The sequence below is a fragment of the Hippocampus bargibanti genome, linkage group LG10 (genome assembly GCF_051943395.1).
Source record: "Hippocampus bargibanti isolate YZ-2025 linkage group LG10, ASM5194339v1, whole genome shotgun sequence".
Lineage (NCBI taxonomy): Eukaryota > Metazoa > Chordata > Actinopteri > Syngnathiformes > Syngnathidae > Hippocampus > Hippocampus bargibanti.
Window position 1 is genome coordinate 11,808,039 of NC_142743.1, and position 24,119 is coordinate 11,832,157.

A 24,119-nucleotide genomic window follows, 5' to 3' on the forward strand; every position below is an offset into this window, starting at 1 on the left:
AAAATATCAAGATCATCGTGTCAAAACTTAAAACCAAAATGTTTTCAAATTAGGCCTTATTTTCATACCCTCCCCCCCAAAAAAAATAAACAATAAGGTCAAAAAGAGTGTCTATTCCCGCTCAAAGTTTACCCCATATAAACACCTTGATAAACAATGTGAACATTCTTAGTGGGATTTCGTTGTCCTCTGTGTACGTGTATTTTTAGTTTTGCACGGGTTGCGTTCTCTGGTGACATCTCACACTCTCCTAGACAAGCGCTCTTCCCTAAAAATCCACAATCGCTTTGTGAATATGTTAGGGGGGCTAAATTAATGTTACTTATCAATCGCAAAACTGTTTTGGGTTGTTGCTTTTAAACACTGCAAATAAATACATAAATAAATTGTTATTTAGTTTTTTTTGTTCTTTTGACTTCAAGACGGCGCCCCGAGAGTGGCTGCCTTTCCAGCAGCTCATGTATTTTGTTTTTCTACTTTCATTCCTTTCATCACTTTGCTGCTGTGAAATGTAAATTTCTCCACTGTGAGACTAATAAAGGCAAATCCAATCCAAATAACTAAATACATACATAAATAGATCAATAAATATATACATCAATAAATAAATAGATAAACAGATATATATATATGTATGTGTGTGTGTGTGTGTGTGTGTGTGTGTGTGTGTGTGTGTGTGTGTGTGTGTGTGTGTGTGTGTGTGTGTGTACATAAATAAATACAAATAGATAAATATATACAGTAAAGTCTCGTTATATCGATATTCAAGGGAGTCCGAAAAAATGTCGATATAACCGGGACTATCGATATATCCGACCCTGTTTGCATGTAATTTTCTCCGTGCGTGCATAGAAATAGTATCGATATAACCGGGACTATCGATATATCCGATATCGATATAACGAGACTTTACTGTAGATACCTAAAAAATAAGTGGATGAAGAAATAAATAGATAAATACATAAATAAATAAGTAATTAATTCATAACCATTATTTTATTTGTAATTATTATTATAAAAATGTACAGCTCCTACAGAACATTGGAGTGAAGTGAAAACAGAGTCTTAAAAATGCCTTGCAATTATTTAAATTGGAATAAGAACATTTAAGAGGAAATTAATAATAATAATACATTTAATTTACAAGCGCCTTTCTGAACACCCAAGGACACTTTACAATTAAAAGAACAATACACAGAACAATAAAACCAATAATAAAATAGCTCATTAAACTACACCATGAATGCAATTTAAACACGATGGGAGAAAAAAAAAACAGGTGACAAAATGAAAAGCCTTTTGCGGAAATGCTTCCGCCATGGGTTTGCAAGATAATTGTCCTTACTCGGGCGGATTACGTTGCACCTCCACCTCCACTTGACGGTTTTGTGACATCGCTCATGTTTTTACCTGCCTTATCTTTTTAAGCGTGGGGTGTTACCCTCCTCTTTCATGTAGAGTGCTCGGATTAACGTAGGATTTAAGACTACTCTGAATGATCCCCCCCAAAAAATCGGAGTTATTAGTTGAATTTAAGTGTCGGTTGCTTCAAAAGCATTTTCTTTTTTTGTTCCCCCCAATTTTATTCCCCACAAGTGTGCCTTCAAACATTGACAGCCAAGTCCTGGACGTGTGGCTATTTCTGCAACCTGTCCTCCCTTATTTATACCGCACCTGATTGACTGTCACTCTGAGCCATGTTGGTGACGAGAGGTGTCGTGTCTTTTCCACCCTAATGGCCTCGCCGGTATGTCATCAGTCCATGTCAGTGTCACGTCTCACCCAAAGGGGGGCTGAAAATCAAAGCCTGCGTTACAGGAAGTGTCATCAATGCCACTCTCGACAGAGCACCGGACACCAAAAACTAGTGTGGTTCTATTAAAAGGTGTCATCCGGCAAACAGATATCAATAATATTAATGTATGCAGAGCTGAGAGCCAAGCTCTGTAGTTTCAAATGTCTATATCGTCATGTATCAGGTGTCCTGTGAGTGCCATTAGGCATTCGTCATTAAATCAAGTTGCTCAATCGCAACTTGATTTATTTTTTATAAGGTCTTCTTGGGAAGTGAGGGGAAAATCCAAAATGTGCAAAATTCTGAATAAAAAAATGTCATTAAAGGGTGAGCTAGAGTTTGGCTTTGTAAGAATGTCCATCGCCACGATTGTGTTTTAAAATGTTGACATCGTGAGTAGGCCTAGGATGTTTTTTAACTGATATACAAAACATACCGCGTGAGTGGCTGCCTTTACAGCAGCTCCTGCATTTTTGTTTTTGCTGCTGTGAAATGTAAATGTTTCCATTGAATTAAGGCTCATCAAATCTAATCTTATACCTCAATAATAATTACAAAATATGAATGAAGTTTTATTTTTGCTGAGTTTTTTTTCCCCCCTGCACAAAATGATTTTCTTGCTCAGCAGTTGAGTGGCGTTTTTGGATAGCATTTTTTTTTCAAGATTAAAAAGGACTTCTAACAACCAAAAAGGGTGTTTTTTGTTGTTGTTTAACCTCATTTTTAAATCTTGAAAAAAAATGCTAAACATACCTCAATAATAACAATTAAAAACCGTTTGAAAATGAGTTCTAACAACATTTTTACCTCATTTTTAATCGAAATAAAATGCTATTCTGCATTGAGCTGTCGTTGCGCTATATCAATCAATATAGATTGTATTGTATTGCATTCATTTGCCATTGATAAAAATGGCAAAAAAAGTATTTTTTTTTTGTTTATCTGTTTATTTGTTTATTGATGTATGTATTTGTTTATTTATGTATCGATGTCAGCTCGACAGTAACGCTAAACAATTGTTACAAAATACATTTCAGTTTCTCTGGCAACAACCCAGTTTGTACCTGTGTTTAATTTCAACATAACCACATTACAGCTTCAAGATATTTAAAATTGTATTAAATGTTCTTCTCCGCTGTTGTTAACTCATTCACTGCCAGACGATGTGCCAGGGCTTTTGTCATTTTCACTCAAATTACAGGACCAACAGAATATTGACTTTTAGGACTACATTAACATTCAATTCAGAGTAAGAAACCTTCGACTCTCTTCTTTCATCAGAAAAAGCAGTTAATTCCTAGGTCATATGGGTCTGGAGTTATCTGCACTTGAAGTGGGGGTGGCTGTACAAAATACAATACAATACATATTGATTTGTATAGCGCTTTGACAACAGCTGAAACTAACAAAGCGCTAATATGCACAAAAGGCAAATGCCCCCTAATGGAAGCGCTTTATTGGCACCCGGCAAGAAAAAACAAAACCCGAATAAATTCGGGAATGGCAGTGAATGATTAAAAAATGACACATTTCATGTCAGAATGTGATTTCCCGTGAACCCACCAATTCATATCCTGGTCACTTTGTAGAAGCTGACGTCTGAGCTGGTGGGCTTGGAGCAGCAGAAGAAGGTTCTGGAGATGGAGTTGGAGCAATGGAGGCAAAGCACTTTCCCCTGTCGCACAATTGAGTCCTCCTGCCAGGCCTTGGAGGCGGAGGTCAAACAATTGCAAGCCAAGGTTAAGGTCAGTCCACTCACCGGGTGCTTCGTTGGTTAGCCCTGTCCGAAGTGAAATCCATTTTTTTTAAATACCTTTCGAAAAAATACGCTCGCTTTCCATGGTACTTGTGTTTTAGGACTACATTAACATTCAATACAGCGGTAGAAACCATACAATGCAATATATTGCTTTATATAATGCTTTAACAACATCTGAAGCTGGAACAAAGTGCTAACATGGACAAAATGGAAATTCCCTTCAAGGGGTCGCCACAGCGAATCAGTAACCTCCATCTTCAGAGGTATGATATACTTTTCAAAATAAAATATATCTTACACCGGATATCGAATATATCTGATTGATCAACCAAAATAAAGCAGAGATACAGTAAAGTCTCGTTAGATCGATATTCAAGGGAGTCCGAAAAAATATCGATATAACCGGGACTATCGATATATCCGACCCTGTTCGCATGTAATTTTCTCCGTGCGTGCATAGAAATAGTAGCGATATAACCGGGACTATCGATATATCCGATATCGATATAACGAGACTTTACTGTATATTTTTTACCCTAAAATATGTTGCTTACATATGAGTTTGTGCTTCCAAGTGAAAATGACAATAATATAATAAAATAAAATTAAAAAAAGATTAACATAATAATAATAAGAAGAATAAGAAGAATAATACATTTCATTTATAAGCGCCTTTCAAACCTCTCAAGGTCACTTTACAGTCACAGGATAAGTTTTTCTGTCGGTGAGCAGCGGCTGCCACACACGCTAGCGTTCACTCAACCTGTAAGTCACTCAGATAGATAGCTAGCACTTTCCTTTTAACCTCTTTTAGCACCCTCCCCCCTCCCCGCTGTAAATATAATGAGGAGGCATGCTGCGGATGACCTGTCATCAGCGGTGTCGTGAAACCCTCCCCCGCCCACCCACCTCCCCCATCATCATCATCTCCTCCTCCCCCACTTGATATACACATTAACACACGCTCACAACGTGTCTCACCGCCCTCCACCCCTTACTTTTTCTTCTTTCCTCCCCCCACCAGAGTACAAGCGCGGAGGTCACGAGGCAGGTGGCGGCTAACAAAGCCCTTCGAGGCCAAGCGCAGGAGAAGGAGGACAAGCTCCGCCAGCTGCAGGACAAGTTAGTCACTTCTCCATGTTTGCTTGCTGTTGTTTTTTCTTCTTCCTTCTGCTCGAGGACCCCCCCCCCCACCCAATTACACTCCTCCCACCCCCCTTCCCGCCTTTGTCTCTTCCTCTCCATCCTGCCTTCCCTCCATTGCCCGCACATCAGCTGCAGCTCTGATTTGCAGTGTTTGATTCCACCATGTGGCAGCACACGGGCACACGCTCCTCCGCTCTGCACATTTGGAGCAAAAAAAAACAAAAAAAAAATCCACACACTAACGAATGTTGAGGAATGCAAAAGAATGATATAACAGCATGGTTAATTTTTCGCCGTGTATCAAAATTCCTTGATGCAATTTGAATAGTCACGTATCAAGTTTAATCTCGGAGCATTCTCATATGCTCTACGTTGTATCATTTTTATTCATAAAATGGCAATTTATTTTGCAGAAAAAGATGCTTGTAATATTTTATAAAATAAATGAGTGTCGTTTTGTTAATTTTATTCATACAATAATTACATTTAATTAAAAAAACATTGAATCCATAAAAAAATGCTCAAAGATATTTGTTTGTTAAAAACATTTTTAAATTGTATTATTAGGCATTGAATGAATGTATCAATATTCTCATTTTTTTTTTAAATTTAATAATAATACTTTTAATTTACAAGCGCCTTTCAAAGCACCCAAAGACACTTTACAATTAAAAGAACAATAAACACCCGCACAATAAAACCATAAATAAAATGATAAATAATATGTGTATGTATTTTGTTATTTTCAATATGTTTTTATGTATAAGAATTTTTATCAATCAGTTTTTTGCCCTTTGCATTGTTTTCATCTCTTCAGCAATGATGCGAGGCATTTGCCTTCTTTGAGTGCTTAGCTGTCAGTATTCGCATTAGCATGAGCAAGCGAAGAAATTAGCGTGTGGTGCATATGTCTCACGCGCTTCTGCTGCCGCTTATGTGGGTAGCTGATGCGGAGTGCTGATCAAAGCAATGCATCGATCGATAGTGTGCCGCAGGAGGCTCCATTTTTGGCCCGTGACACTAAAACCCACGCAGCATCACTCTTAGCGTTTGAGCTGCTAACCCTAATGTTCACAATATGGCACTTGACGCCGTACGCATTTTCTAATGTATTGCTCGAAAAATTCCACGTGTCTTGTCTAAGGCGTGTACAGAAACTTTAGAGGGGTGGAAACACTTCTGGAATGCTTATTGGAGCATGGAAGGGTTTGGAGGAAGAACAAATCACATAAGGTGGTGTCTCACAGGGGGCCTAAGCAACAATGCGTTTGGAGGCAGGATATGCAGCGGGTTTTTTATGTCACGATTGACAGTCTGCTTGACTAAAAATAAATAACTAAATAAATACAAATATAAAAAAACTAAATAGTAACAGACAGACAGACAGACAGACAGACAGACAGAGGAAGTGGGTAAATAATCGGGTAGATAATTGGGTAAATTGGTAAATAAATGCCTAAATAAATGGGTAAAGGGTAAATGGTTAAATACATCGGTAAATAAATGGGGCAATGGGCATAAATGGGTAAATACATGGGTACGTAAGTGGTTAAATAAATGGATAAATAAATCGGCAAATTGGTAAATAAATGGATATATTAATGGGTAAATAAATGGGTATATAAATGCGTAAGTAAAAGGGTAAATGGTTAAATACATGGGTAAATAAATGGGGAAATGGGTATTAATGGGTAAATAAATGGGTACGTCAATGGTTAAATAAATGGCTAAATAAATGGCTAAATAAATGGTGAAATAAATGGGTAAATAAATTGATATATTATTGGGTAAATAAATGGGTATATAAATGCGTATATAAATGGGTAAATAAATGGGTATATTGGTCAATAGGTAGATAATTGGGTGCATAATTAGGTAAATTGGTAAATAAATGGATAAAAGGATAAATAAATGGTTAAATACATGGGTAAATAAATGGTTTAAAGGGAAAAATGGTTAAATAAATGGGTAAAAGGATAAATAAATGGTTAAATACATGGGTAAATAAATGGTTTAAAGGGAAAAAATGGTTAAATAAATGGGTAAATAAATGGGTAAGTAAATTGTTAAATAAATGGGTAAGTAAATGGGTAAATAAATGGGTCAGTAAATGGGTAAATAACTTGGTAAATAAATAGATGGATAAATAAATGAGTAAATAGGTAAACAAATGGATAAGTAGGTAAATAAATTGATAAATAAATGGGTAAATAGATAAATAAATATATGGATAAAATTGACATTGTTGTTATCTAGACTATCCGACAACAATCACTCAACGCCATCGAGAGACAATGGGACCGAACTGGTCAAAAGAAGACGTGACTGTTTTGATTCATTGCCAGTGTAAAAAAAAGGTGGTCTTCCATTCACTTGATGTGAATTCATTTGGAATGTTAAAAGAACCTTCACAAGCACTCGACACAACTGAAATTGGGACACAAACCCTGTTCGCGACATTTTTTTTCACAAAACATCGTCACATTTCAAACCCTATGACCGAAAATCACTTTTTTTTTTTAAATCTCTACCTGCACTACTTCCTCTCTACCTCTTCCTTCCTCCTTCTCCGTCATGCTATGTCGCGTACCCCCCGCCATTCCATAATACATCTTTGGGGCACGCGTACAAGCGCGGTGAATCAGTTGTGTTTGTCCGCGACCAAAGCGACCGGCGGATCGCAGCGCCGACAGAGCGAAACATCCCATGCGCTCAGTTTCCGCCCCAGCCTGAGACACACCAAGTCAGAAAGTGCCCGGCGTTCCGTTTGCCTCCATGTCGGGAACGCTCTCCTCACAATGAAAGACCCCTGTCTAGACGGCTCTGAAATATACATCTCAGTGCACACATGGGGACCGCGCCGCTTCGACTTAAAGAAGAGAGGAGCACACACACACAAAAAAAAAGAATTTCAAAGTACACCGGCATGTCCTCAGTCAATATCCGGCGCTGTGGCACTGCTTTATTTATGAAGGTGCACCTTTCATCTTTTTCGCCCTGTTGTCTATCATCCGCATCAAGTGTCCGCGCTGTTTTTTTTTCTTTTTTAACACGGCTAGAAAAGCACACGCGCCCTCGCCGCTGTTATCGTGACAATGAGCGCATGTTTGATGAACAATATCTCTGCAACATGCGCGAGAACAAAGGGGAACAAACGCGGCGAGTGATCAGAGCCGTAGTTCAGCCCCCCTCGCCGCTCTGCCGTCTGCTAACACTCATAAATACAGATCACACGCTAGAGACGAGGCGGCGGCTATATATCCCTCATTCTTTTTCATCCTCCATTCTTTTTGGGCTTGCGCAAGTGGGGAACATCTAAAATAAATGTTGTCCGTCTAATTGCCATTAGCGACGGGGCACAAGAAGCTGACCGGGGGACCCTTATTGCCGCTCTTCATCTTTAAGTCAACACCAGACAGTCATCTGAAAGGTTCAATATGGGTTTTCTCATTAATGGCCAAATCCATAGGGGGGGAGGGACCAGTAAAGTACCCCACCCCCCTGTCCCCAAAGTCCTCCGGCCAAACTCTGCTCTTATTTAATTGAATGCCACTCCAATAGGACAAGCAGGCTCACATTTATTCAGCCGCTGTGCCCTCGGGCACTCGTCCACCTCAGGAGACAGTGGGACATTTACTTACACGAAAGCTTTTGCTAGAGCCTTGCATCATGTGTTGAGTTGAAAAACGCAAGTCACAGCCAATGTAGGGAGAGCTTACGAGTCACTCGATCCCACAACCTGCATCCGCAGTCTGTTTGTTCTCGTCTTCCCAAATTGGAGACTGACATAGTGGAAAATTATGTCAGCTTGATTTAAATGGATTGGAGGGATGGATGGATTTGGATGAATGGTTTGGATTGATGAATTGGGTGGATGGATGGATAGTTTGGATGGATTTGGATGGATGGTTTGGATGGATGGATTGGGTGGATGGACTTGAATGGATGGATAGTTTGGGTGGATAGATTTGGATGGGAATTTGGATCTGCATGGATGGATGGATTGATTTGGATGGTTGGATTGGGTGGATGGATGGATTTGATTGATTGGATGTTTTGGATGGATGGATTTATTGAGTGGATGAATGGATGGATGGTTGGATTTGGATGGATGGTTTGGATGGATGAATGGATGCTATGGAAGGACGTTCCTCCTCAGTGTATTGAAAGCCATTGTATATTATTTCTTTCGCAAGCGCTATTTGGTGTACGCAAAGCTAATTTGGTATACCGTATCATTATACTGAAAAATCAAATGTCACAAAAGGCCTGTAATTGAAATGAAATGTGACATGAGCTGCATTTTGTCTGAACGAAACAGATGGCGCAGAACGGGCCACATGCGTCTGAAGGGGATTATTGTCAACATACAAATATTTTCTGTCATCCATACTAAGACCTCCCGCTGATGCCTTCTTGTACGTGACTGGAACACTTCGGGTCATAATTTAAACATTTACATTCATCGATTAGTGTCTGCCTAGCGTTGTCACTGCTGATTCAAAAGGCTGTTTATCAACAAGAGGACGCGAGGGGTGGCGCGCAGTCCCGTTTCCTGTTCCTCCACAGGGCACTTGATTTATTATGCGCCAGTTGGGATGCGTCTTCAAATCAGCGCCTCTCCGTACTCTCCTATTTAGTTGTCATAATGAACTGTCGTGCCTGCTGCACCGAGTTGGGGGACTTGGTGCCTGTGTGTGTGTGTGTGTGTGTGTGTGTGTGTGTGTGTGTGTGTGTGTGTGTGTGTGTGTGTGCGTGTGTGTGCATGTGCGTGTGTGTGTGTGTGTGTGTGTGTGTGTATGCATAGTCAATGTCTTTTGTTGCCATAACAGACTTCAGTGTTTTTTACCATTGATTTGATTTGTTTTATTTATTTATTTGTACGGTTGTTTATTGGTTGACTTGTTTATTTTGTTAACATGTCCATTTTATATTGTTTATTTTTTTATTTTATTTTACTTTATTTTTTGTCACAATATATTTGAATATTATATATATATATATATATATATATATATATTTTTTTTACTTGTTTATTTTTTGTAACAATGTATTTGATTTTTTTACATTTTGTTAATGTTTTACTTTAGTTACTGTATTTATTTTGTTTATTTTATTGTTTTTTTATTGTATTGTAATTATTTTATTTTACTTGTTTTTTTGTCACAGTATATTTGAATATTTTACATTTGTTTTTTTTTGTATTTATTGTGTTTATTTTGTTTTATTTAGCTTTTTATTGTATTTTATTTGTTAATTATTTTATTTTACTTGTTTTTGGTCCCAGTATATTTGAATATTTTACAATTCTCTCATTTTACTACTGTAATTATTAACATCAAATTTTAATAATAGAAAATACAGTACATAGTACACTATACTGTATATTATTGAGAGCAGGAAATTTTGTACATGTTGACATTTAGGAATTTTTAGCCCTAGTGGATCGCCAATCAGCGACGGGGCTGATTTGTTTTCTTTTTTGTCCCTTTGGTAATATATGTGTAGAGCGAGCCACGCCGAGCGAGATGTTACAATGAAGAGGCAGCTGGTGGATGACCTGAAGACCAGGCTCAAGTTTTTGCAGGAGGTGGAGAAAAGTTACCGTGGGCAAGTGGAGGAACTGGAGAAGAAGGTAATCCAGATGCTCGAAATACAGTAAAGTCTCGTTATATCGATATTCTCGGGAGTTAGAAAAAATTTCGATATAACCGTACTGTCGATATGCTTAGACAACACAGAAACACCCTTAGCCACATGTAGCAATGGTCGACTTAGCGTACTGGTACTGTGACGCTAAGTCACACAAACGCACACCTCGTTTGTGTTTTTCGATGATCTCCTTCTTCTGCTCGATCGTAATTTTCTTTTGTGTCCTCTTTGGCTTAACACCAGCCTGTGGTGGGGTCTTTTTCGGTCCCATAATAGCAAAAGTACTCCACTCGATAACAAACCACGTCCGTACTCAGAGAAAGGGTGTGGTTTGTTGTTCATCCGCCAAAAACTAGTCCGCCAGCCACCATGGCGCCGTCTGGTTTTGTTTGTCCGCCAAAAAGTAGTTCGTCAGCTGAGGCTATATGCTCGCGAATTTAATGTTTGTGAGGCAAAAAGTTCGGGAGCTGAATCGTTCGTATGCGTATGTATCACTGGTGTTACTAAATGTTGGTTTTTGTTATTTCTGTAACATGAAAAGTAAGGTCAGCAGATTGGGAGTACAAATGGCAAATGGTAAACGTTGTTTGTGTAAAAGTATTGAAATGATTAACGCGTTCGGTTTTAACCGTCCTCAATGATTTTAAGGAGTCAGATTGACAAATTCACTTCTTTTTACATAGATGTAAAGAATATCCAAAAAAAAGCTAACTCAAGATATCGGATACTTGGAACAGGTTTCAAAAGCAGGGCTCCTTTCGTCAAACTAGATTGGAAAAAAAACACAAATTATGGAGAGAAGTCAGTCCCATTTAAGGCTTCTCGAACATTTCAGTCAAACTCCAAAATTTCATCAGCTTTGAGGCGAAACGATGATGGCTTCCAAGTTACATGCATAAATCTCAAAGTTTGATGTCTAAAAATGGTCAATCCCTCCACTTGGCTGGATGGAACACTGTAGATGGTTAAGCACACAGCTGATTTGCGGCGAAATGCAGCAACGGTGATGTCATTTACCTGACTGATACGTACGTTCCAGCGGACTCCGTCCTGCTAGCATGAGTCATCCGATGGCGTCCACATTAAGAATATTTGATTACAACCGACCAGTTTGATGCGTGTTGCGGTGTGGTGTCTTTTGCACGCTAATTTCATGACAGAGAACAGCAGTGCTCCAAGTGTAGCTAGCGTGCAAAAATAAATAGTATTTCGGAAGCCACGTTGTTATTCTTCTTAGTTACTCTATCATTGGGTCTACTTGCTGTAAAAGTACCGTATTTTCTGGCGCACCTAAAAGACAAGACTTTTTCAAAAACTGACTATGCACCTAATGTTTAATTCCAATCCGCCCCTCACTGCCGCGTTCTTGACCAATCACGTGGCTTTAACCGAAGACGCCATTTTGTTTTTGGGAGAAAGGCCTCACTCTCTCTCTGTCTGTAACCCCACCCCCTCACTGCCGCGTTCTTGACCAATCACGTGGCTTTAACCGAAGATTGGGGGCGGGGAATAGAGGACAAAAGAGTCGCCACCATTTTCTTGTTAGAAGAACGGGCTCGTTCGCGAACAACACATTACTCATTGTGGCAGCTCCGTGTGTATCCTGAAAAATAGTTTGTATGCCAAGGTAACATTTTCATAAATGTAACGTTTGTAAACCAAAAAGTTCGTAAGCCAAGGGGTTCGTATACCGAGGTATCACTGTATGTCATTCATTGAAGGTTCCCCCTTATAATGCGGTGCACCATATGTATGGAAAAAGGTTTTTAAACATGTCATTCGTTGAAGGTGCTCCATACATTCCAGAAAATACGGTAAATACCGTATTTTACAGATTATAAAGCGCACCGCATTATAAAGTGCATCTTCAATGAATTTTAAAACATGGATTTCCCCATAATTTTACATTTATGGTGTCAAACAAGTGTATAGAAATTGCAGAATAGTATAACATGCAGTATGTTTTCCATTTTTATGAGCTCAATAATGTTCCAGGATTTTAATCGGAGTTTATCACAATACAATAATAAATATCATTACAGAGATAACCAATGTTCCTTCTTTTATGTTCCTTAGGGGTTTTCGTGGAATATTTTGACGATGAAAATTTCATAAATAAAAATTTGTTTTGAGACACTAAATACAAAAACATGCAAAAAAACAGCAAATTTTCCATTTCTAATCATTGCGGAAAAAAGATGGAAAATTACCGTGAAATTAAGAAAAAAATTATGCCCGGCAAAGTGATTTTTAAGAGATTCCCGAATACCGAATGAAACAGTATTTTATAGATACCAACATGCAACGCGCACCTCTTCTATGGGGGGGGGGGGGGGGGGGTCGGTGGGGGGGGGGGGGGGGGGGGGGGGTTGTTGTGATTGTTGACATTCGTTGCGAGACTTGTTGTGGCTCAATATGACGGAGTCGTCTTTTGAAGAAAATTAAGGCTTTTGGGCATGCCTTCCAGTGTGGAAAATATGGTACATAAATAATATGCTGCTTTTGCACTCACAGGTCAAATGTTTATCAGAGGAAGCTTCCAACCGAAAGGCATTCGTTGAATCTCTCAAGAGGAGACTCAGCGTTGCAACCACGGAGAAAGGGCAGCAAGAGGCTTCCTGTACCAAACTGAAGGATGACTTGGAAAAAAAGGTTTGACGATGTAACTACGCCATTGTTTCCTATTTAACGCTGGGTTTTGTAGTAATGCCAGAATTAGTCTTTTTTTATTTTATTTTTTATACCTATTGCCAATATTTTTTTAATATATAAATATTGATGATAATTATGTCATTTGACACTGCGCAAAAATATTTTCTCTCAGTTTCTTGTTTTCAAAGCGTCACATAGTGTGAGCAAATGAAACCATCAATAAATTGGAAAACCACACCATCAAAATCCTAACTGTCAACTATGTTGGATTAGCCTGCTTTGCTATTTCAGGGCTTGGACGGATTGCTATCATCCACTGAATAATTAGAAATTCTAAAAAAATGTCTTGATAAACTGAACTGTTGGCTCTAATTCTTGTTTCTCATCTGGTTTGGTGTTCAACGAAGTTCTGTGATGAAATACCAGCGGGGACGGTAGATGGTGAACAGAAAACACTACTTTATTCTAGTAAAACAAAAGGAGCACATCTCTCGTCGGAGCAGGGAGCCAAGAGCACATGAACACAACAAGAACAAAAAAAGAACAAGAGCCCGCCCGCTCGGACTAGTTTTGAAAGTACACAGCAGTGATCTGTCGTCCAATCAGCTACAGACAAGTATTGGAAGTCACACAGCAGCGATCTGTTGTCCAATCAGCTACGGACAAGTATGTTGGGAGAACATTTAGACTGAAAGTTGATACTTGTTACATTCAGCTTTCACAACTATTCAACTAATAAGCTTCATAAATCCATGTAGACTAAACTAAACATGCAATAACATAATATGTACTAAGCTAAACATGGAATAACATATGTTTACTAATCTAAGCATGAAATAACATAATATGTTTACTAATGTGCATAAGCACTCCACCATGAACCTTCTGCCGATTGAAGCTCAACAAAGGATGGATGAAAAAGTAAATAAAAAGTCATCAAATGTTACATACTTTTCCCACCTTGCACTTCTATGACTGCGACGATCGGGTCAAATATTCTGACCAACGTTTGAGGAAAATCCGGGTCATTCCAAAGCATTCACATACTTCTGACCACTCCTTATCTAATTCATCTTCTCCTCCCCGGCTTCTTACTTAAACACCCTCCCCTCCCCTTTTTTAAACATTGTCGACCATCTCCGCACTTGCAGGAGCAACGCATTCAAGCCCTCCAGGCTCGCGTGGGAGCTAGCGAGCAGGCCATGGCCGCTCTGGAGCAAAGCGCCACTGAGCAAACGGAGCGGCTGACCCAGCAGAGCTCCCAAGCGTTGGACGGGCTTCAGAGGCAGCTCGGCCAGGCCTCCTCCCAGTTGGATCAGCTTCGTTCTTTCATCGAGGTGATCCATCCTAAAAGCTACGGTTTGATCGAAAGCCCAAATGGGTGCAGCATTGAATCATCTTAAATTGTCTTAAATCACCGTTCGGGGGCCAGCAAATTCTTTCACGGAGAAGATTGATGTCATTATGCGTTTTTTTGTGTGGGTATAAAGAGATAAAGTCCATTGCAGGTAGATAAATGATGAATTGGAAGGAATTGGCATGGTGATTTTTATTTATTTTACTTTTTTTGTGGAGATGTGATCCATCATTGTGCTGCTGTGTTTATGTATCTGGCAAAGAGAAGAGAAAGTGATAGTGTCCTGCAGCTCTGCTCTGCTGACACCTGTCTGTCAAGGAAGGAAGAGGCCAGGAGGAGATAGCAGAGTCTATTTTCTGCACATACATAAATCATGCGCAATAGTTTGGTGGCGCTTTGCCATGGCCCTTTTTGAATTTTCCATGGATAAGAGCATGTTTTATCCTCCTCTCTTTCTTTCCTCGGTGCTTAAATTATGTTCACTAGATTTCCCCCACTTTTTATTCATCTGCCTTTTCGCACACAACGGTTCGTTTCATGACAGCGTGTCAAATGTTTGACATTGCAGGGAGAGAGAAAAAATCTTAATTTATTATAAAGACCAGTATTTACAATCTCACTACCATGCCGCGTGATGAGTGGAAAGATCCTTCGTTCTGATATACTTTATGTCACAGGTTTCAAAGTCGAGGCACAGAGGCCAAATCTGATCCGCCATTTCATTTTATTCGACCCGCGAATGCCAATCACGCATGTCAAGTTTCATGATGCTAGCTAAAGTAAAATTTCTAATTGTCGTATGAAAACCACAATAACAGTCATTATTTTTGACTGCAGATTTGAAAACTAAGCATTCATTAACTTCTTGTTCGATCGATCTGTCATTTGTGGAGTTGATTAAACATTTTAACGGCTTTCCCAAATTCATAACGGCCCCCGAGATGAAAGCTAACTACAATGGGTCCCACTGCAAAAAAATGAGTTTGGCATCCAAATCTACGTTTGATGTTCTTTTCTTCACTGTTCAGTGAGAAATGGCCAAATGTTGGACCTTTTTTTAAAGCTCAATAGAACACTTCAATTCTTGGTTGAGAAGCTTTTTCTTCTGTGATCAATATACAGCATGTATTCATCACACAGGCAACCACAATTTAAATCCAGATTGTGCCTGGGTGGTAAAGTTGCATTTTAAGTATGTTAAATATATAATGATATATGTCATTCTTACATGTAAGGATGGGAATATTCTGCTCAATTAATTAGTGACATTTAATGTATTAGCTAGGTAGCTAGCTTGCTATTAATTATATAGCTTACTAGGCGGGTAGCTATCTGGATAGCTAGGTGCTGGCTCTTTATTAGCTATCTATTAGTCGGCTTGCTTGCTTTCTATATATTCGAATTACTTCCGGGTTGTGTGAACGCTGGCGCGTGTGGCTGCTGCTGCTCACCCACAGAAAAACTTAGCATGTGACGGTAAAGTGACCAAATTTATTTCACTGTTTTGTATTCTTGTAGGTTAGGCGAAAATAAAGGCTAGTGAACCATGAATTCATTTGAAAGATACTTTATTCATTGAGATTAGATTAAATTATATTAGATTGGATTAAATTTGAGGAGATTAAATTAGATTAGATTAAATTTGATGATGTTAGGTTCGATTAAATTATATTATATTACATTAGAGGCCCGGTAGTTGAGTGGTTAGCACACCGGCTTCACAGTGCAGAAGTCGCCGGTCCGGTGTGGAGTTTGCATGTTCTCCCCGGGCCCGCGTGGGTTTTCTCCGGGTCCTTCGGTGTCCTCCCACACTCCAAAAACATGCATGGCAGGCAGATTGACCACTCCAAATTGTCTTTAGGTGTGAGTGTGAGAGTGACTGTTGTACGTCTTTGTCTGCCCTGCGATTGGCTGGCAACCAATTCAGGGTGTCCCCCGCCTCGTGCCCGAAGAAAGTTGATAGGCTCCAGCACCCCCCGCGACCCTAATGAGGAATGAATGGTACGGAAAATGGATGGATGGACATTACATTAGAATAAATTAGATTAGAATATTTTTTTAATCTCACAATGCAGAAATGTACAATACTCAGCCGTACTTGAATTCGAGTTGTGAACTAAAAACTTTGACTTGCAGTCTTTTCAGCATTTACTGACATGTTCCCCAGAGTTCAGTTTAAAAGAAAGTGATGTGTGTCTTTAACAGTTAAAACCATCCATGTCATGCCAAGTTTAAGTGAAACAGTTCCATGACAGTACCTCAACATAAAGTGCAGGATTTTTTTTAATTCAGCAATAATTTTGGAAGTGACTTGGTGGGCTTGTCTTCACAAATCTCCATTTATTTTTATGTTATTTTTTTCATTTGATTATCCCACCTCCCTTTACTAGTCACCTTCCACTAGACATATTCTCAGAAAACGCAAGGATGAAATCTATTGCACATAAACCCCCCTCCCGCTCTCCCACCTGCAAACAAAAGCTGCATTATCTTAATTCACGCAAGCAAAGATGTACAGTATTGATACACAGTCGATGCCTCCATTTTCCCATAACCTGAGGCGGGGTGGGGCCGTCGTGGCGGTGTTGTTGTTGTGTTGAGGATTCACATCATTGTTTGTCTGCCCCTGGCTCCTGTGATCCGCTATAAGAACAGCCGGCCCTCTGATTGGGCTGCCTAACGTCCGGAGGAGATTTACTCTTGTCGTGTATTGATCACGACTGGAGGGGCTGTGCGTGTGTGTGCGTGTGTGCGTGTGTGTGCGTGTGTGTGCGTGTGTGTGCGTGTGCGTGTGCGTGTGTGTGTGTGTGTGTGCGTGTGTGTGTGTGTGTGTGTGTGTGTGTGTGTGTGTGTGTGTGTGTGTGCGTGTGTGTGTGTGTGTGTGTGTGTGTGTGTGTGTGTGTGTGTGTGTGTGTGTGTGTGTGTGTGTGTGTGTGTGTTAGCTCACTTTCTCTGTGAGCCTGTTGTTACTCAATCTCTACAGTGGATTTTTTTAAAAATGTTATTATTAGTATTAATCTTATGGGCCAGTAGACCCTTTTGGCCCCTGCACATGCCTCAGGCTATCAAAAGTAGGAAAAAAGTCACCTCTATGCAGTGGCCAAGTGCACAATAACTTTCACATTATTGTCCTTCTTATAAGAGTACAAGTATAATTGGCTTTCCGTCAATAAAAGCTACCGAAACTTGTATGCTAATGTTTCATTTTCTTCTTTGTCCTGCTCATAACCAGCTTTTTGTGCCCTCGTGTGTGTGTCTGCATGTGTGAAAAAAGCTTCCGAAGGAGCTAGTTATTATTGAAGATGTCTTTTTAGCTGCCCATTTGATCCCATTTCTATGCCTTAATCCTCGCTTCGTCTAAATTAGCCCTCTGGCGAAAGCAATCGTGCCGCTAGCCCGCCGGGTAAGAGTTCTCAACAAACCGGCAGATTGAAGTATGAACTACACACACACATACAACACCTACTGTGTGCGTGTGTGAGTGTGTGTGTTTAGTCGGGTTTCTCCCGCAGCTCAGAACAGTTGATGAATTCCCTTCCTAATCTCCTTTCCGGATTATTCCACATGCAGGGTTTAGGTCAATTAAATGTAACCCTCAACGAGTGACAGTGAATATCTATTAGGCCGTAAATAAAAGAACAGGATCTGTGGGTGTTAGGTAATAAGCGATGTATTCCTGAAGGGTAAACGTGCGCTTTTATCACCAAAACCAGGTCGAGCAGCAGTCGCTTATCAGATCAAATGGGATGACGTTTATGAGTTCGTCGGATTCTGCTTGCTTGCAGAAGGTCGAACGAACCCACTCTCTTCTGGGATTCTGGTTGACCTTTTGTTTGAAGAATCGGATACATTTGCAATTTAGAAAATGTGCGGGCATTGTGAAAACATGTATTTATTTAATATATATAATACATGTATATTAATATACTAATATAATATATATAATAAATGATTGGCAGTGGGTAGGTCCTATAGACCTACACGGGTGTAAAGACGACCCCGCCATCCACGAGTCCCCGGAGCCTCTAAGGCGGTCTGGTGGCGACCTCCGCGACCTTTCCGGCAGCTCCTGCGACCATACTGACCCCAAATTGTATCAGCCCATCTGTTCCTTTGGTCCAATCAGCGTGGTGGAGAGGGGGAGCAAGCTGCATAGGCGACAACCTGCTCTCCATAATACACCGCCTAGGCACACTGTCCACCGGGACAGTCATCCATGGTCAGCCATGACCGATGGAGGCCGACGATAATAAATGAAGTTTAATAATATTTAATATTTCTTTTTATTGATTTAATACAATGTTATTGTCAAAGACAATTTAGAAAAACAATTGATAAAATATGGATTTGAATAATATACTATATACTATCTCCAGCAACCCCCGCGACCCTAATGAGGAATAAGCGGTACGGAAAATGAGATGAGATGAGATATTATGTTAACATAATAGTTGAATATTAATATTATTTTACTTTAATATTTTTTTACAATATTATTTATTTTAATATTTATTATTACTCCGCCAGCCGTGGTGGGGGTTGTGTGTCGCGAAAAGAAGTGCTTAATCCAAGGTTTAATTTTCATAAATTTAACATTCATAAACCGAAAGGTTCGTCAGGCAGGGTGTTCGTAAACCCCACTAAATTTCTTTTTATATTATTTGTTAGGTTTTTTTTCCTCCCCCCTGGGTGGGGACAGTATTCTGATTAATATCATATTTGTTGAAGAACTAGACATAAAAACACCTTGTTTTTCATGGCGGCTCTTTTGCCACTTGCTGTCAACTGAAAATGACATCACACATGCTCCAGTAACAACCAATCACGGCTCGCCACGCGAATGTCACATGACCAAACTCAGGAAACAGTTAATCCGTGATTAGTTGTTGCCCAAGCATGTGATGTCATTTTCAGTCGACAGCAAGTGGCAAAATGGCCGCAGTGAAAAAAAATAGGTGTTTTTATGTCTTGTTCTTCAAAAATATGATATTAATCAGAATACTGTGTTTACACAAACGGGGTGGAATAAAGCACATTGTAAATACACTTTTGGTGCTGACTTTACCTTTAAACCTGTATTTGTCAAGAAAAAGTCAACTTTTGTCAATTTTAAATTGAAAAAAAGTTACTCTTTTCCAATTAGGTGCGTCAATCCAAAATAATGTGGCTTCAAATGTTCCCCAACATTGTTTTTGCTTTCATTTTTTTATGGTAGCAAATGAAGTTAACTTCTTTTTAATCCTGACATTAATGGAGTACAATTAACTTTTTTTGCTTGTTTTGTTTGCAGTTTGTTTATGAACATCTACATTTAATTGCATCACAACCCCGTAGTTGTTGTCCTTATATATTTATTCCCGCAAACAAACAAAAGCTGCTAACTACACCGCAGCTTGATTAACGCCACCGGTGTACAACTACGAGAGCAATCGAGGTTGCCACGCTTGAAAAATCTTCATCAAGCTTTACGCTTGTAGGTTCCCCCCCCCGCCGTCCCTTGCTCCAAAAGCAAGTTGTACAGTTCTTTTTTGTTTATTTGTATGTGCGCAATGAGAGCGAGAGCGCATCCCTAGCTCCCCTTGTCCAACCATCTATTCCAAGGTCAGCTTTTCGGCAGGCTTGCAGGGGAATGATATTGAAGATTATTGCTTCGATCAATAAGCTGAAAATGAAGCAAAGGGGAGTTTGCTTTATTGACTTTCTCGTGTACAGTGGCAGTTTTAACATTTAATTGTCTCTCCGTATTTAGCGTACACGCTCCCATTTAGCTCCCCGGCAGCCGCGCCATCCCGGGCCTTTGCTCGCCTCGCTTTGCCATCCACCCGGGCACCATTTTCAAGCGGCCCCTCGCAAGCTTAATTATTAACCGTGTTATGCTGCCCCCGTTTGTGCCACGAGACCTTCGGAAAGCAAATAAATAAATGAATGGCTGAATCTTTCACGAGCCCCTCTCCGCCTGTTCTGCCTCTGATGAATGATTCGCCGTCTGCTGAGATTTTAGCCAAAACGCGAGGTGCATTCCATATCAAAGCGTCGTTGCCGCCGCTTCTCCATCGACGGGAGCAAGGGACGCACCCTCAGGAACCGTATTCCTTCAAGGGAGCGCGGCGCAAAAAAAAACGGAGAGAATGTGTCAAACTCAATATTCTTCCATAATGTACGAAGCCGCGCATGCTTGATCAATTTCATTCATTCATCGGCCCGGGCACGTCCGTCCCTCACGCTTCTTCTTGGTCTCCGTTCCGTCATTTTCTTCTCATTTGTATTTCCCCCCTCCATCCCTCCACCCCGCAGGCTCTGGCCAATGAAATGCTGTTAGACGTCCACGAGGTCAAGCAGCAGCTGATGAAGAGGAGGAGGTTGAGGAGGACCGACGCTATGGTGGCAAAGGGCGGCCCATCCGCTAAATCCATGATCAAAGCCAAGTCCATCGCCGCCTCCATCCTCAACATGTCCGAGAACGATCTGGCCGACATTATGGACTCGGAGCAGGTGAGGCCGAGGGTCGATGATCGCGTTCGTTTAATACGACGCGGCAAGGGTCATATCTTACTAGCACTATTCTACCTGTGCTAAAAGCATTGGAGGAAATACACATTGATTTTTTTTTTTGTCTTTTCAAAATAATAGCCGTTGTGTAGAGCCTTTTTTTTTTTGATTGGATTGGATTAGCCTTTATTAGTCTCGCAGTAGAGGAATTTACATTTCACAGCTGCAAAGTTACAGAAGAGGAAAGGTAAGGAAGAAGTAGAAAAACGACATATGGGGGCTGCTGTAAAGGCAACCACTCTCGCTGCGCCATCTTGAAGTCAAAAGAACAACAACAAAAAAACAAATATCAAAATAATATGACAACACGAAGACACAGTCATTCAAACTTAAGCACTTTCTGCACCCTCGTATGAAGCAGTTCTAGATGAAAGAGAAAAGGATCAAAGTGTCCTTTTCACCACTGGATCATGTTGAAATGTAGACGTCTGCCAGTATTTAGCTATATAAATCAATATGTGTTTATGTAGTTCTAAAACACAATATTCTGTGCGTCCTGGAATTCAAGTGACAATGACAAAAACCCTGGCACTGGAGTGGACACTTGTGTGCACATCGTCTTGCAGTGAATGAGTTAAAAGCCTTTCTTTTCAAATCTTGCTCATTGCAGTCAGCTTCACTCTTTACCAAACTGCCCAACTCGTAAATCTCGCCCGACAGCGTCACCAATTACCAAATCCTCGTTGCAATCATGCTCACGTCCCATGAGATGTGGTCCACCCCTCTCCTTCTACCAGGAGATGAGTGTTTTTGCTCGCCCTGCGCTTACTCACACTTGAAACCAATTTCATCCCATTTGCGGCTCAGAAGATGCGAAGTGGGATGGTGGACAAAATTTCCCACTCATCACCCCTTTGAAATCTCTCCGATTTCCTCTGCACTCGTTTCTTGACAGCAGTCACCATTCGGCGATGTAATCGCGGCGTAACTTCCAATCTGATATTGTCATCAACAACAGTAGTAATGGACTTGGACTGATAAAGCATCACTCGCGTCCCGTTTTTCACCGCAACTTCTGCGATGTTCGTCCAATTTTTTGACACCGTCTTCTGGTCGCATCGGGCCAAAAAAGCGTTCCAATTTACCATCGCGCATCCCTCCTGGGGATATTGCTTGTCCATGAGGACTTACCGTTGTAATCAGTGACGTGCGGTGAGGTTCATGGCTGGTGAGGCACTGACGTCATCGCAGTCAGATTTACAAACATATGAACTCTACAGAACAGCTTATTCACCATTTGATTGGCAACAGTTAACGTGTTTTGTTTAAAATGTCATGTCACCATTCTTAATATACTGTATACAAACTGTAGCATAGAAAAAAAGAATTTAAAAAACTTTATTATTGTGTTACCTTTACTTATAACTGAAGTCCAAGTCTCTCTGTTTCAATGAGATCCTTCTTGGCCAAAAAGCTGAGAAGCTGTCCGGGAGATGTACATTTATCCCTCAAATTTGTGAGCTATACAGTCCGGTGTTGGTCTTCCTTTAATGATGATCTCCTGCTTCGATTGAAAGTCCAGTTTAGAAAATTCTTTCAATTTAGATATGTAATCTTACATTCTGAAAATAAGGCCAAGCAACACAAAAAAATGACTGGATGGTTGCACTTTCATTGCTAACTGTTTACTGTAGCTTGCTCTCACTAATTCTATTATTCTGCAGCCGAGGAGTCGCAAGAAGAATCTGTAATCACCAGCGCCCCCTGTCATGAGGCAGGAGAACTGTGTGCCTCACCTATGCACACATTTTTGATAAAAATAAAATAAAAAACTGTAGTACAGTGTCTATAATGTACAGTGACTGTACATTATATACACCAGCTAAACTGTAGAAATTTAATTCATACACGAAAAGCTTTTGAACACTTTAATAGCGATATGCAGACGGACAGCAATGCGGTCTCACTGCAGAGCAAGCCAGCACTGTTAGCACGGTGATTGCGCAATTCATCGTGAGGCTCAGCCGGCTGCTGCCTCACCACTCGTCTCTACTTAGTATTTGAACGCCAAATGTGAAAATTCTGCGATTTTGAAAAAAAATCCAAAAATTGTGAAGTTAAATGGAAAAGAACGTTAAAGTACAAATCACTAAATAAATATAACTGTTTAATTTATTTTGTCATTTGATATTTCCATGATGACAGGTGAGGCACAGCCTCACCTGCCCCCCCTGCATGACACTGGTTGTAATACATCCGTGTCAAAAACCTGGAAATGCTCATTGGATGTGGATGTTTTCATGCTCTGCTCTACTGTCAGAGATGTTCGGTCAGACACTGTGAACAAAGACTTGAACACAGGAAGATTGTCTTTTACTGCCGGCAGGGGACGCAGCCATTCATAACCAACACCCAACGTCTGCAGCCCTCTGCCAAGCTATTTATTGAGAGTATATGCAAATTTAAAGGACAACCGACATCACTTTTTTGTTTCCTAACTGACATCAGAAAAACGTTTTCTAGCATCTAAAATACCCAAAACGCAGTATGATATTTTTAGTCAAATGCAAAACACCAATAAAAATGACTTAAAGTGTCTAAAAAGTACTTCAATTTGAAACCAGAAGTGGCCAGTTTCAGAAGGTCCCGCCCCCATGTTCGTGGTGTCACGGCAAGACGTCTTGCCTTGCTCGAGAATCAAAACAATGGCTTTAGATTCGGAGAATATGCTTTCTTGTTACTGATCCAGTTATGAATATGATTGAAATAGTTCTAAAGAGGAAAGCCATCGATTAAATCATTTATTCCGTGTCATTTTGAGGGGAGAAATGTGGCACCGACTGTGTGTCATCTGGGGGAGGAAATGTAGCACCGAAAAGAGGCAGAAGAGGGTGACAAAGCTCCGTGGAAAAGGGCTAATTTTTGTCAGTGAATATCAAATAGATCACAGGTGTCAAAGTCAAGGCCCGCGGGCCAAATCCGGCCCGCGAAAGCAAATCAAACTTGTTAAATTCCATGATGATTGCTAAAATCTGAGCTAAAATTTCATATTTTTGGATGTCAACCACAATAAAAGTCATTATTCTTGACTTCAGATTTGAAAACGAGTTATTCATTAATTTGCTGTGTGCTCTATATGTAATATTTGAAGGGATTTAAACATTCTAATGGGTTCCCCAAATTCATAACGGCCCTCGAGAGGAAACCATAACTACAATGTGGCCCGCGGCAAAAAATGACTTTGACACCCCTGAAATAGATCCTCGGTG

General features: G+C 40.2%; 1 protein-coding gene across 1 annotated transcript in view; it reads left to right on the top strand.

Annotated features, from left to right (window-relative positions):
• cntln (centlein, centrosomal protein) overlaps nt 1–24,119 on the top strand; it is a 116,710-nt gene that overhangs the window by 71,662 nt on the left and 20,929 nt on the right. The window contains exons 19-24 of the mRNA XM_089006860.1: nt 3,385–3,540; nt 4,579–4,676; nt 10,209–10,335; nt 12,867–13,004; nt 14,156–14,341; nt 20,656–20,853. Of these exons, the coding sequence (XP_088862986.1) occupies nt 3,385–3,540; nt 4,579–4,676; nt 10,209–10,335; nt 12,867–13,004; nt 14,156–14,341; nt 20,656–20,853 (903 nt within the window). The remainder of the gene's footprint in view (nt 1–3,384; nt 3,541–4,578; nt 4,677–10,208; nt 10,336–12,866; nt 13,005–14,155; nt 14,342–20,655; nt 20,854–24,119) is intronic.